The 15327-nt window shown below is 40.3% G+C and overlaps 1 protein-coding gene across 4 annotated transcripts in view; it reads left to right on the top strand.

Moving 5' to 3' along the window:
* The first annotated feature begins 713 nt into the window (after positions 1 to 713).
* Positions 714 to 15327, top strand: part of UGGT1 (UDP-glucose glycoprotein glucosyltransferase 1) — a 41144-nt gene continuing 26530 nt past the window's right edge. The window contains exons 1-13 of one of the 4 annotated variants that reach the window (XM_074546805.1): positions 714 to 873; positions 3233 to 3368; positions 5058 to 5140; positions 5683 to 5813; positions 6747 to 6859; positions 8074 to 8248; positions 9539 to 9635; positions 10232 to 10310; positions 10508 to 10608; positions 11391 to 11490; positions 12577 to 12637; positions 14243 to 14334; positions 15007 to 15157. In XM_074546805.1, the coding sequence (XP_074402906.1) occupies positions 3244 to 3368; positions 5058 to 5140; positions 5683 to 5813; positions 6747 to 6859; positions 8074 to 8248; positions 9539 to 9635; positions 10232 to 10310; positions 10508 to 10608; positions 11391 to 11490; positions 12577 to 12637; positions 14243 to 14334; positions 15007 to 15157 (1308 nt within the window). In that variant the 5' untranslated portion in view covers positions 714 to 873; positions 3233 to 3243. Of the gene's footprint in view, positions 874 to 959; positions 2882 to 3232; positions 3369 to 5057; positions 5141 to 5682; positions 5814 to 6746; positions 6860 to 8073; positions 8249 to 9538; positions 9636 to 10231; positions 10311 to 10507; positions 10609 to 11390; positions 11491 to 12576; positions 12638 to 14242; positions 14335 to 15006; positions 15158 to 15327 lie in introns of those variants that run through there. The other 3 variants (XM_026795039.2, XM_074546804.1, XM_026795038.2) reach the window with 3 other exon arrangements.

Below are 15327 nucleotides of genomic sequence, written 5' to 3'. Positions count from 1 at the left end.
GTTGTGAACAGGAGCACAAACAGTGTTTGTATTTGTGCCACGAGCAGCAGTTTGTCGCGGCGGGTGTCACTCTCCAGGACCCGCACCAGCCAGCCTGTCCTGCGGTTCAGCTCCCTCCTGAGACATTCCCTTTCCCTGTGCCTGGCTGGATTCACAGCTTCCGTCTGCCTTTCCACGTCCCTCCTGAGCCCCCAGAGCCGCTGCTGCACTTCTGTGCACCTCTCGGCAGGGCCTCGGTGCCCACGGAAGGCTCAGGGGGCACGGAGCACACACAGAGCCCAGCGGAGCCCGCACCTTCGGCATGGACAGGGCAGTTGTAATGGAGAACGTGTAAAGGGTGCAGAGAAGATAAATGTAGAACGGCTGGTTTTAACCTGCCGTATTCTGCTTTCACTTCCCGTCCCTACACTGCAATAAACGAGCAGTTGTTTGCACAGGGTCTCCTTCCAGCAGCACAGCCTGCGATTGCTCACGGGCCAGTTAATATCACAAAAACCACACAGGTTCCGCCTTTGCTTCGGGCGCTGCCTCCTCAAACCGAGACCGCACGGCAGCGCGGGCACAGCCGCTGCTGTGGGCACGGCCCTGCTCCGGGCCCGGGCTGCGGGCGGCCCCGGCCTCTGCCCCAGCCCCGTCACTGCCCTGGGCCCGGGCTGCGGGCGGCCTCGGCCTCTACCCCGGCCCCGTCACTGCTCCGGGCCCGGGCTGCGGGCGGCCCCGGCCTCTGCCCCGGCCCCGTCACTGCCCCGGGCCCGGGCTGCGGGCGGCCCCGGCCTCTGCCCCGGCCCCGTCACTGCGCGGCGCCGCCGGCTCGGAGCGGAAGCGGAAGCGGCGCGGGCGGCGGGAGCCGGGCGGGCGCGCGGCCGCTCGCAGGTGCGGTACCGCGGGCACCGGCGGGGCCCTGAGGGAGAGGCGGCGGTGGCGGGGCGGGCCCGCGGCGGGCGGCGGCGGTGGCGGCCTGGGGGGCAGCGGGCGGTCGGGGCGGGCCCCGCGGAGGGACCGACACCAGCGGAGTCCCTCGAGCGGCCTCCGCGCCCCACGGGGGTCGGTCGGTCAGCGGGACCGGGGAGCGGCGGAGGCTGCGCTCGGGTTTAATGCTCCGCACCATTAACGCCCTGACGGGCCGGGTTTAATGCATGTTTTGAGCCCTGGCTGCTCAGCGCTTCAGTGGCTGATTTCTGGTCGCGGTTAAATCGCCGTGGTTTGGTGTCAGTGGGAGCCCTTTACAGGACGTGCTCCCCCGGTGCGATCGGTGCCCGCTGATATGGGGAATCTCTGCCGTGCACCGGCTCGGTCCCGGTGCCCCAGAGCCGTGCCTGCTGCAGGAATTGCCCCTCGCTCCCGCTTCCCTTTGCCCTTCACCCGCCTGGCACCAGACTGACCCCGCAGGACATGGCATTGTCAATGTGGGCTGCGTTATTCCTTCCCCAAGACTGGATGTGCAGGCTCTCCAGAGTGTTTTAAACGGAGTAATTGGAAGAACAATAAGGAGGAAAAATATTTACACTGCTTTGTGGTGTTGTAATTCAGACTGGGTTTTGCTTTGTTACCTAGCACAGAGCTGGATCTCCTTGGTGACTTTTGCTCATTCTCTTGCCTCTTTTTCCATGGTGTATTTTTTCCTTGAGATATCAGTCATTCCTTTGTTTTATGGCTGTTATTATTGAGGACTTGTAGATATTTCTAATCTGCAGATTTTCAGTTGGCTAAACTGTGTCAGGTGACAATGTCATTTGGTTTCTTTCCTGTTTCATACAGAAAAAGGCCTTTAATTCAGTTTTTCCCAGAGCAGGAAGGCTGGCACAAGAGAGCAGCATAGGAGCTTTAGCCGTGAGAGTGCTCTTGGGCATATTCATTTACCTATTCTGAACTCCAGTGTGTGATTTTCAGAGAATAAGAAGGACCCATCTGGGGAGGAGCTGTGAACTGTGGTTTTTGCTTGCACTTGGCCAATGTTTCACTCCACAAATATTGGCTTAGCTTCCCCCTCTGCACACAGGGAGTGATGGCTGTGCCCATTCTGTGATGCCATCTGTCTGCTTCCCAGGTGTGGCATAAAGCAAATGCCGTGTGCTCTTTAGAGATCACAGCAGGAATTTCTGGTTTTATTCCCAGAGAAAGAACAATGCCTGAGTTATTGTTGGGAAACATTTGGCTGGAGGGCTGTAAACTTTTAAAGAGAGGAGGATTTGGTTCATTTATTTATGTATATATACAGGTAGCTTAGAGCTACAGATTTATAACCCTATTCTTTATATTGAGATGGTAATAAAAAAGAGGCAGAAGTTAGATCCTGGCAGCTTGTTGGGTGTGATATAGGTAGAATTGCAGCAGGATGTTTTTTCAGGTGCAGGGGGGACATGGAAAATGAGTTATCCAGGAAAAAAAGATAAAGAAATGAAAGAGTACTTGAGTGCATATTGGGGGGTGTAGTGGTGTAGTAAATATAAATATACTATAGTCAAAAAAAGCTTGAATCTTTGGAGATTGTAATGGAAAGCCAACAGAAGAATTCAGCTCTTCCATAAGCTTAAGAGTTGAGGGCAAGGAAATTCCCCTTGGCTTTATTTTGGGATGTAGGCCAGAGAATACAAAGGCTTGAAAATACACACAATGAAGGACAATAAAGAAATGGAATAATTTGGGGTTTTTTTGGTCACTTCTCACAGTAGGTTGTATCATTTGAGTCTGTTTGTGTGATTTCATTTATTTTTCAGCTTTTAAATTTGGTGGTGCTTAGTGCAGCCAGGAAATACTTGTTTCTTCATTCCCCAAAAAACCTAAAGGACTGACTGGGGTTCCTCACCCTTGCCTGGATTAGTCCACAGCTGCTGGATCTGTGCTGACACAAAGTGTGATTTTACTTCCCATAAAATCAACAGTGAGTTGTTTTCCCCCCCAGTCTGAAATGTGTGTAGTTTGTAATACCTCTTAAAACAAGAAGTATGTGGTATTGGTGTCCTGGGACAGAAGGAAACTCATTTGAAAGCATAAACACAGAGGAAACTGGAATTGATTTAGGTTTAATTGCATCTCAGGGGTAAGTTTGTTAATTCCTTGCCTCTCTTCAAGTTTGTGAGTTTGTAAGCCCAGGTGAGAGGATGATAATCTCATTAATGTATTGCATTAAATGCAGTTTTAAAAGTCTTGACATAACTCTCAATATATTTGAGATCCTGTATTTATAAGAAGAGACAATGCAAAACTTATTATTTTCCTTCATCATTTTCAGTGTCCTATAAAATGGGAATACTTATTGCAGTTCTTGGAGTCTGCTTCAGCTCTTCACTTGTGCAAGCAGATTCTAAGGCTGTGACAACATCTCTGACTACAAAGTGGTCTTCAACTCCTTTGCTCCTTGAGACAAGGTAGGTGCTGTGTGACTTTTTTCATTGTCAAATCAGAATATGCTTAGAGGATAAAGTAAAGTGTTTTCTTTGTTATGTGGCACTTTGGTTTCTGGTCACTACCAACTGTAATAACGTGGGAATGTGATCCCTGCTGTGCATGGGGAGATGGGAAGAGGATTTTACAGGAGACAGTAATTTTTCTGTGTGATAAATTCTTTCATTTTGCATTAGAACAAACAGTATTAACCATACACAATTACACAGTTGGTATTTTTTGCCTTATGAAGTTTTACTCAAAGCATTAGATAAAGGAATTCAGCATGGTCTTGTAAGATTCTGTAGCTTTTACTTCAGTGTTGTAGCTTTTGATACACATCTGCTGCTTGTGTATATTTAGCATGGTAAAACTTGAGTTTAACTTTGCTCATGTGAGTTTTGCATTGATTAAAGTCAATTGCTTTGTTAAAGATTGTGCAAGTCACCCTGGGAACATTTCTTCTATGGTATTCAAGACTATTTCTAAGACGTTGTGTAAAAAGAAAGCAAAATGCTGTCTCTTTTGAAATCCCTCATTGTTTCATTTTGTCATGTTTTAGTTTAGAGGTGTCAGTAGGACTTTTAGAATTTCAAGTTAGCGTGTGCTTAATTTTGTATCACTTAAGGGTATTGCCAAATGTGGAATTTTGTCTGTTTTACTACAGATAGTTGAGCATTGCTGGATTTCACTCACATGAGCATGGCTCTCATTCAGAGGACAGGTGTGTCCTAGGTGAAATTACTTTTCTGTAACCTTCTCTGGAGAAGCTGAAGCTTGAAAGTTCCTTGAGCAGTCAAATGCAAAGCACAGGTTTTAATGCCAGGATTTAGATACCCTGAGACTGTGTGAAAATGTGACACAGAGAGTGTGAAACAGTAAGCAAATAATCAAAATAACGTGGCAAAGACTTGATCCATTGTAGCCAGAGGCTTTGGGTGGGGCAGGATGGTTCACCTGGGATGAACTGCAGCATGATGCAGCACTGCAGTGTGAAATCCCTCCTGCTGCCCTGCACTTAGCCCAGCCCTGCAGTTTGTACCCAGATGTTCCAGCAGCATTTACCCTTGGATTGGAGCACACAGGTTACTGTGGCACTGAGCAGGCTCCAAACCTGCTGTTGTAGCATCCTTTAGCATAGCAAGTATGTTACAAGTGTGAATGTGATACAGTGTTTGTGCTTTGCAATGTTCAGAGGATGAATTTTATTATCTAGCCTTGTGTAAGTACCCATTCTCTGCTTCATATATGGGAATTATAACATGGTTTGAAGCTGTGACTTCTCTTTTTGCTTGTTCACCAAATCTCCACCAAAGCCCACCAAAGCTCATCATTACAATTTGCCTCATGTACAATGTGTGTTTCTCATAAAAGAGAGATTCCAAGAAATGCATTAGGGAGGAGAGCTGCCAGGATGGACCCTGCTGCCTGTTTGTGGCATTAAAGGACCAGGAGGTGCCTTACAAGCTGCTTGCATGTGCTCTGTGTCTGTCCTGGTCTGCAGTGATTATTTGTTTGGGTTTGTTTTTAGCTTTCCTGCAGTGCTTTTCCTAGTAACACAGTTTGCTGATACAGGTGGTAGGTGCTAACTTTCTGTAAAGCATCACAAGGTATCAGATTTTTAATTTGAGAGAAAATTTGTAGACCTAACTCACTCTTCTCATCTTACTTAGTGAATTTTTATCAGAAGAAGGTCAAGAAAAATTCTGGAACTTTGTTGAAGCTAGTGAGAATATTAAGACAGCTGAGCATGATGGTAAGATTTTATAGTTTTTCTCAATGCTGACTAATAGTTGAAAAATATACCACAGTATTCTGTCTTCCATCGTGTTAATCCTCATTTGACTTCTATAAAATACTTATTTCTGTAATATTGCTTGCTGTAATGTGCTCAAGGCTTTTGGATATCCATTTGACAAATCTGTAGTGGATGAGTCTAAAACATTTTGCTTGCCAGATTCTTTTTCAACATGAAGTATGAAATATTTTAAGTATCTTTTCTCTGTGTTACTATTTCTCAGCCAAAATTAAATGGGAGCTCTAAACTATTTCCCTCCTCCCCTGCCCATGTTTGCATCCTCAAGAATGAATTCAAGTGAACTCTCCTGGATCTCTGTTCAAGTTCACTCTCATCCAGCTGTAGAATTGGCTGTAGTGAAACTGGAGAAGGAATGGTCATGTGCAAACTCAGAATTCATGTCATGGGCTTCTGTTGGTATAAATCACATTGGGATGAGAAGCCCCTCTTCAATGAAACCACGAGATAGAAAGATAACTGCTTGTAATTTGATTTTGCAGGTAGTGATTATTCTTCTTACCAGGAAATGCTCAAAGTGGCCTGCCAGACTCTGTCACCTTTGCAGCAGAATTTGTTGAAATTTTCTCTGTCTTTACGCTCCTACTCTGCAGCAGTTCAAGCTTTTCAACAGGTTGGTACAGAAAAAGCTCAGGTGAGGTGCAGAGCATTGTGCCAAGGCTCAGGAAGGAGGGAGCTGTGGAAGGAAACATTTGAGATATAAAAATCCTGAACTGATTCACTGCTCTGTACACCTGAGCTACAGAGTGATGTGTATACATATTTCATGAGGTGCTGAATTTTTGTCTAGAGTAGACTAAAGAATTGGCATTTTGACATGCTTGCATACCTTTTGCCTGCTGCACTAAGAACTGGTGCAAAGATTTTTGTGAGGACCATCTCTATGGCTCCATTGGTATTTGGGATGCTGCTGCTGTTCCTGTTGCTCAGCTAAACTTACTTGAAAAGACCAGTCCATATATCTATATATTATTATATATCTATATATCTATATAATATATAATATATATTATATATTTAGAGCAATCCATTTATCTATATATTATTATATATCTATATATCTATATAATATATATTATATATTTAGAGATTGGAACTCATAAATAAAAGTTCATTGTATTCTCTCATTTTTTAATATTTTTAATTATTTGTAAATTTTCTCACATTAGAATGTGCTTTGTTTAAGTAATACTGTGAAACACCTTCCTTGTTCATGTAGAGTCATTTTGTCATTTGATATTTAACAAATACAGATTTTTGTGATGTCTAAGACAAAAAGAAGCCATCAACCAAAACCCCTACAATTGCAAGCCTTGCTTTCTGTACCTGCAGCTAAACTTACAGTTAATTGTAACAGACTGAAAAATAAGTAAAAGTTTAAATCTCCATCTTGCAATTTCACCTTGCATTTAAATTATGCCATAAACAAGGAAGAAGTATTAGTTTGGAGTGTAGGAAATAATACTGTTTGCTGCACTGCTACACTGTTAAAATTTTCACTTGTTCTAAGGGCAAACATTTAACCTTTTATAAATGTTTTATACAGATAGCAGCAGATGAATCTCCACCAGAGGGCTGTACCCTGTTTTTTGTTGTGCATGGGGAGAAAACTTGTGAATTTGACTCTCTTGGAAACCTTTTACAGGCAGCTTCAGACAGGTATTTGTTTAATTTCCTGTTACTGGATTAGTCTTAAAAATTAACCTAAGATTTTAGACTTACTGCTGTGAAGAGGTTGTAATAAACTTTTTATTTCTGTGTTCTTCAGTGTTGATTTCTCCTGTCCATTGTTGGCACTGGAGGGGCAATCTCTTATTTGGTTTTAATTCAAATTGCAATGATAGTTTTCTTATCCCTTGCTCTTTGATGATTCTGCTAGGAAGAGGAATATGCACAGGAAAATCAGGAAACAAATTCTGGAAGTAGCTGGGAACTGTTGAAGGACAGTAGGAATTCTCAGAAGTGTGTAAAACCTTCAGTGTGAAGGGAAAGTAGAAGGAGTTGGGCTGCATATTCAAATGAGATTAATGTAACAAATTGTTTTATGAATGGCAAGCACACTATTTTTTTCTCTGTATACTTTTCTCAGCATTGACAAAGAAAACCATTACCACACAATATATTTAAAATTCAGATTTCTCTACAAGAGCAAAACCTGATTGTAACTGCTAATAACGAAAGGAAGGTATAAAATGTAATACTTTTTATTAAAAAAACCCAAACAAGTAATAAACCAAAACCATCCCAAATCCTTACATTTCAGTTTGTTTTCATAATATGAGAACATTTTTGTTTTCAATACGATTTTTGTGATCTTGGTTATTTGGTTATCTTAAGAATAAAGAGTTTTTTGTAAATGTGCAGGCATATGGCATCTATAACTCACATGCTATTCTTCTAACTTACTGGGAATACTTTAAGTGTTTATTGCACTTTGGACAAAATATAAACAAAGGAGCTGAAAATAGACTTTTCATTCACTTTTTTGTTTGAATACTAAGCCAAGGACCAGGTTGAAATGATTTTGTGCCCTTGGCACATCTGTTCTATCAGCCTTTTTAATTTTTCATACAGAATTTATGAATCACTGTGGGGAGAGAAAGTGAATTGGAAATCTAAGGGAAGTTGTTCATTTTCAAAATTAGGATCATATTCGATTCAAAAGAGCTCTTAGTCACTTGTTTCTTTTCATGTGTTCATTTTTCACAAAGCTTTTGTCAACGTGCACAAAATGCTGCCAGCCGTGATATAATATGTAGGAATAGCTCAACATATATATTCAGGAAAATGAATAAATAGGAGAAAAAGTTCATTTTGCATTGAGTGAGGAAATGCTGTGACTCACACTGTGGCTCTTCACTGTTCCCTCTTAGGCCAAAGCCGTTTTTGTTCAAGGGGGACCACAAGTACCCAGCAGCAAACCCTGAAAGCCCTGTGGTCATCCTTTATGCAGAGATTGGCTCAGAGGAGTTCTACAGGCAGCACAGGAGGCTTGTTGCAAAGGCTGAGGCAGGAGAAATCACTTATGTGCTCAGACACTACATTGCTGTGAGTATGTTTGTGCATTGTAACAGGGCTATTTGAAATTGAGGAGCTGGCCTTGCTTTTCAAAAAGAAAACTCACCCAGGTTTGTTCCCTTTAAATTGGCATTTGCCTACTCTCATTGTTAATTTACTTGGAATACTCAAAGTTTTATTTTTTGTTGCATGTAACTGAGGAATACAGAATATTTTAAATTTTCCTGATTGTTTGATTTCAAAAATCCAGACTTAAATTCCAGATTAATTAGAGACTTCAGTGTAAAAAGAAGTGTTTCTCTACCCATATTAGAGCATAGGAAGTAGTCAGATCTTTCACAATCAGGCCACTTAGTCACTTGATATAAAAAGCAAGGATTAACATTTAGGTACCATTTTCAAAAGCAAGACATTGTTTCTGTAGTAATTTTTTTACAGAACCACTTACCATTTCTAGTGCAGTTTATCCTGGTTTCCATCTTTCTCCACTAAATTGTGCATAGCCACTGGATTAGTGTTTAAAACTACATTTCAGAGGGTATGAAGAGCTGGAGTTCTTTGATTTGTTTCTTGAATATTACTCAGTACTACCAAAACCTGCATTGTAGCAGTCAGGCTTGAATGTGGGAAAAAAAAAAAGAAAGAGCATCAGCTGGTTAATTTCTAATATTACTTGTACTTTTAATAAAATAAAGCCATGCATTGCATACAATACTTCCCTTTAATAAAAGGAAGTAGTTGTTTGTCAGTGTTGGGAGGAATACATTCAAAATTCAGTGTATTGCACTTTAGATCTTGGTACTGTTATGTGACTCCTATATACTTCAAAATACTTTTAGAAAGTGGTCATGTTTCTCTCATTCAAGGCAGAACTAATTATGCACCACTTTTTTGTCATTATTTTATTCATTGTCATTCTTTGTGGTAGCTCTTCAGTGAATATTTCATTTTTGAGCTTTAAGCTGAAGTTCCTTTCCACCCTCTATCTGATTTGATGATGGGACTCTATCTCCCTCTGCTTTGCTCACACACTGAATCCTGAAAACATTGTTTTGTGTTCCTCTTTGCATTGTGAATTTTGATTTTTTTTTGGTTCATAGAGATAATTCTTACTTGCTGAACTTCAAGAAGTGTGTTGAAAAGAAGTAGGAAATAAAATTATTAGAGTATGTTACTGCAGAGCCACTCACAGTGTTTGTTTCTCTCTACCCATTGTGTCTGAAATCCCAGACTGAGATTCCTCAGCTTTGGGAAGTGGCAGTTTTTCTTTCTTGGATCAAACAAAGATGGCAATATCACACTGTTGGCTTTCCCTTACAGAATCCCAGCAAGGAGAAGGTCTACCTCTCTGGCTATGGTGTAGAACTGGCTATTAAAAGTACAGAATATAAGGCCAAGGATGATACCCAGGTGAAAGGTGAATTTTTATTCCAAGTATTTTAATGTGAACATTTTAATTTCACCAAGGTAATTTTATACTCATTTTGCTATGAATGTCTGAATTGCAGATGTTTTTCTTTCCTTAGCTCTGAAATCCCTTTTGGGAGCATGCTCCTTATGAAACAGATCTTTGCCATGGCACTTCCACATTTGTGCAATCCTGGAGTTGTGGTCATGGACTAGATCTTAGTAATGGCACTACTGATGCAACTCATTTTTTACCTGCTACTCTGCAGGTGTAAAGCAAATTTCTCGACTTTAATTTGCCTTAACCTATCCATCTTCAGAGCAGACTGTGTTCCCTATTCCTCATTTTTGTTTTTTTGGTTTTTAAATTTTTTTTTTAACTGGGGGAAGACCAAATTCTCAGAATTCTGCACGTTCTCTTTGCTTTTACTGCTTTTATGGAGCAATGATCTCTGTTCTACAAACTCCCATGCACCTGCCAAAACTATTTTGATGCTGTAATCTGTGTCTGTGCTTTTTCTTTACATACACATACAAACCCCAGATTCTCCTGCTTTTCTGTTTGGGAATAGTTTGATGCTAGTGCTGTTCTCTGTGTGTTTATAGGCACAGATGTGAATGCTACAGTCATAGATGAAAATGACCCTATTGATGAAGTGCAAGGATTTCTGTTTGGAAAACTAAGGTAAAACACAGTTGGATTTTATCATCTCAAAAAACTTTTTGAGAAATGCTGATCTTTTGCTTTATTATTATTTTTTACATGTCTGAGTTTTCTGTATATGCTAGCAGCATATTTTTTTATGTGGTAGTTTCTTTAAATTAGCAGCAGACGTTCTTACAGGAAACCACAGGGATTGTTTGACCCTTGTATCCTTTCAGGCAGCTGTATCCTGACTTGTCAGAAGAGCTGAAAGAGCTCAGAAAACACCTCGTGGAAAGTACCAATGAAATGGCACCTCTGAAAGTGTGGCAGCTCCAAGGTAAGCTGGATAAAGGCTTTCAGTTATGGTCTAAAAAACTCAATGGAGATATCTTTTCTGGTGTTCTACACTATTGAGGTTGTTAGTGGCTGTGTACAGCTGACAGAGTTTGACTGTAAATTCCTGCATTGTCTCACTTGGAAAGCACTTGGTTTTTAAAGTACCTTTTCCTGTTGAAATAGCTTTTGGCATTGTTTCATGGGACTTCTGACACGAGGATTGTTTTCTATATTGTGAAATACAGTAAGCTACTTGCTCTTAAACTGACTGCTTGTGTGGTCTGCTGAATGCAGAAAGGAAAGGAATGCAAAGTTTCTTTCCATGATCACACTTCTGATGTGAAATCTTGAGATTTCTCAAGACCAGAGGAAAACTGTATTTCAAAATCAGTTACATGCTGCTCTGGCCTCATTCCCTTAAAACATCTATAAAAGCCTATGAAAAAACTTTTCATTCTCTCAAAAAGATTAATTCAAAGAGGTGAATGTATGTTGTAGCCATGGGGAATCTACCAATATCAGTGGAAGGGCAGATCCTCCCAGCTTAGCCAAAAAAACAGGGCTGGTCTGGACTCACCTAAACAACCTGAGAGGGTTACTTGCTTCAAGGCAACACATAAAAGTTGAATATAAAGAAAATGAATTTAAAAGTATCTATAGGTGCAGATAAAAAGTGAATTTCCTTAGGTAACATGTAAAAAATTTGCAAGATGAAGTTAAGATGTCTCTGCATTGCCTTGTTTTCAGTTTTGAGTTGTTAACCTCTGTTTTTTCACTTGTAAGATCTGAGTTTTCAAACTGCTGCTCGCATTTTGACTGCTCCTCCTGTGGATGCCCTGATGGTCATGAAAGATCTAAGTCAGAACTTTCCTACAAAGGCCAGGTAATTTTAATTTTGACTCCTAGAAAATTTTATTACTCTCTTTTTCCTGAGCAGGACCTGAGACAAGCAGCATTGGTTGGGTTAACTCTGACTTTCATTTAGCTGGAAGCAAACACTGGGGAATGTTTATGCTGGGAAGTTCTTCAGCCTACTGTTACAAAGAGGATTTCAGGGTGTTTTTCTTGGATGGCAGCTGATGTGGACTGGTAGAAAATTTGCCAGAACTGCCCATGCTATTTTATTGTGAAATGCATCTAAACCTATTACATGAAGTCATCAAGAATTTATTGGCTGGGTTTTCTGTTTAATGACCTTAACATTTATTTGTTCACAGGGTCCCACTCTTCTTCTGGGGTGCACATTGCCAAACAGTCTCATGTCAGAGGCTGATGTGCAATTCCACTGGTTTTTGCACTTTGTCAGTGACTGTCTTTAACATACTCAAATCAGTTTGAAAAACTCAATATGACCTGGCATGGCCAGCCAGTCTAGAGATATATTTCTGTTGAAAAATTCCATTGCCTGGATTGTGAAGATGATATTACAGAACCTTTTTGAGTAGGTGGGAGATATACCTGAGATGAGTGTAAAAATAAGCTGATTTCTGATCTTATTTCCCATTACATGAAGTTGTTATTTAGAGCTTCTGAAGGCAGGCATTGCATCTCACTGTGTTTCCAGGCTGATCTGTGGGCTGTACTCACCCACTCTGATGATGCAATCACTGCATCCAAAGTAAGGAAAGGAATGGGAACCCACCATGAGCAGTGAAATCCCCTATTTTCTCTTGTCAGCCTCCATCTTTGCATTTTTGGCAGCTGCACACTTTTATTATGGTTAATGTGAAATTAGACACTGAGAGTTGGCATGTGGTTAACATTTTTGTGCTGCTGGATTATAGAGTGTAAGAAAAATGCTCCATCCTACTATTTATGATGTCACCAAGCACAACTCCTTCTTGCTGCAACCCTTTGTACTGTAAAGTTAATTATCTTAATATGTAAGGTACCAAAGGTAGGTAAGTAGATATCTATCCAGTAGATAAAAAGAAAGAGGATTCATAGCATGATGTTTTTATTTTTGCAGAGCCATAACAAAAACAGTTGTTTCTTCGGAACTCAGAGCAGAAATTGAAGAGAACCAGAAGGTAATGTGTCCAAAAAGTAACACAGTGCCTTTGCACTCTGGTTTACATGTTGCTCAAGATAATGACCCAGTGTTTTCACACACAGCTTTGTAGTATGCATCTGGGAAGTGATGAAGTGGTGGATTTTCAAACATGGATGAGGAGCATTATTAAACTTCTTTGCTCAAATAGGAAAATACTACTCTGGTTAGAAATTTATTGCTTGAAAAGCAGCTATATTAAGCATCTTCCTACAGTTTTAACTGTAGAAAGAAACAGAAGAAAATTAGTTCTCCTTATCCAGTCTGAGATGATGCTTAGATATCTGTGTACATCAGTGATCACTAGGAAATCACAGAATAAATTCAGAACCTGCTGTGGCTTTAGATTGATTCACTCTGTGTGGAGGAAATGGTTTCAATGTTGGTGCTTAGTGAAGGGATAAAATTTATCAGCTAAATCTAGATGTGCTTTGAAACAGAATCATAAAACTCCCCAGGTCATGAGGGGCCTCTGGAGGTCACTGAGTAGGCTCTGTATTTGCAGAAGTGTTTCAGACAGCTCAGCTGTGTCCTTGGCATTAGCAAAGCACTGAAAAAACCAACAGCCACCTGGGAATTTTGTATAGGCTTTTGTACAGGAATTTGTGCAACTAAAATATGCCAGCTAGTGTGGTCTGGATAGAGACCAAAACAAAAGTTTAAGATAGTAATGAAAAAAGTCAAACAGCAGCATTTGCTGTATGAGCTGCATTGCCCTGTTTGCACATTTCAGTCCTATTTGGCATTATCAGAAAAAAGACATTGTATGTTAAGTACACACATACTGTTTAGAAATCTATTTGGGGAGTCTAGTAGTAAATGCAGAGCTGCTTACATGTCCCCTGAGGTTCCTGTTGTGAGAGAGAAATGCTTTGTTGTTCAATAGTGATAAAATCAGAGGTGAAGGATGGGGTTTGGCACTTTTGTCCCATGTGGTTCTGGAAGGGACAAAGTACAGGATGTAAGTCCATGCTAAAGCTACCTGGTTAGCTTTTTCTGCTGTGTGTTAGATCAGACTCTGGTCCACAAATACACCCTTGATTTTGTGGATTCATTTTTATTCAGGGGATCCCTGGGCTGCTACATCCAGACCAGGCTATATCCAAGCATGCCCTTCAGAGCTGTTCTTTGCTCTACTCCCTTCGTGTGGGTATTATTTGATAGTTAAGTTCACTGCTACTGTTACATTAGAGTTTACCATGTAACTATCCACAGAAAGATAAAACTTAACACTCAGCTTTTCTTTGAGAGCCTTACAAATTTAATAAAAAAAGTAAATATTTTCTGTTCAGAAGCTACTTTCCTGCTCTTGCTACTTCATGTGGTACTTATTATTCATGTACTTGGTACTTCATCTTGGTACTTATTGTTATTCCTCTGTTTGCTTTGCTCACAGTGCTCGTGATGGTAGTGTTGTAAAATATCCAAATACAATGTTTCTCCTTCAGTGTTCATCGTGCCTCTATATAGAAATTTGTGACTGGTACTGCAAAACAAGACTTATTGGAAAAAAAAACAACATTAAAATCTTTAATGATATTTTCTGTGCAGACCACTTTTCTAATGGCTTTCTATTTCTTTTCAGTATTTCAAGGGAACCTTAGGATTGCAACCAGGAGATTCTGCCCTGTTCATCAATGGACTGCTTATTGATTTAGACACTCAGGATATATTTAGGTAGGAAGAATGTTTTAATTTTCACCATAATTGCATCCTGCTTAGAAACTTGCATCTTGCTTGTGCATGAATGATAAAGTTATTTAGACAGTTTTGAACCTTCTTCATAGTCTAGACTTGGTTTAATTGTTAAGTACTGTAAAAAGAAAAAATTGGTTCCCTGTCTTATTCAAAGTGCATTTCCAACAAAAATTCTAATGTGAAAAGTGGAATACCCTTGAAGATTGGAATGAGAACACCTTTGTGCTGTTCTTTTCACCTGTGCTGTGACTAGCAAGATTTTGTTTTCTCAGCCTGTTAGCATACAGATTTATTCTGAAGACAGCAGAGTGATTCTCAAAGGATAAACCACTGTAAATTTTTCATCTGGAAACCACCCTATACCTTTGTCAAGATGTGTTTCAATACTACATATATGTGTGTGTATATATATATATATATATATAATGGATTAATTATCCTGATTTAACATTGCTTTTCCCAGTTATACAATATTAATTGAATAGATTTAAGTCATCTCAAGTTTCTTAGGACGGTAAGGAATAGGTGATAAATAAGAACTAATGTCTAGACAGACAGACTTGTTTATACCTTTCATCTGTTAACCCTTAGGGTAAGATGAGTTATTTGCTGTGGGGTTAAAATTCAGCCCCATTTTGCTTTTCCTTGCAGCTTGATTGATGTGCTCCGTAATGAAGCCCGAGTTATGGAAGGCCTGCACAGCTTGGGAATTGAGGGAGTTTCCTTACACAATGTCCTGAAGTTGAACATCCAGCCATCAGATTCTGACTATGCTGTGGACATCAGAAGCCCTGCCATTTCAGTGAGTTTGGTTTTTGATAGAAATACTTGATTTGCTTGATTGGGCAATGCATTCTTAAACTGTCAGGACAGCTTTTGTTCTTGTCTCACAATCAGCTCTGAAACTGCAGTGAAGTAAAAAGGATAATAAGGCTATGATTAGCACTTTATTTCTTCAATATAGTGTCTGAT

This window comes from Zonotrichia albicollis, chromosome 9 (genome assembly GCF_047830755.1).
Source record: "Zonotrichia albicollis isolate bZonAlb1 chromosome 9, bZonAlb1.hap1, whole genome shotgun sequence".
Classification (NCBI taxonomy): domain Eukaryota; kingdom Metazoa; phylum Chordata; class Aves; order Passeriformes; family Passerellidae; genus Zonotrichia; species Zonotrichia albicollis.
This window is presented reverse-complemented; position numbering and strand designations above follow the sequence as displayed.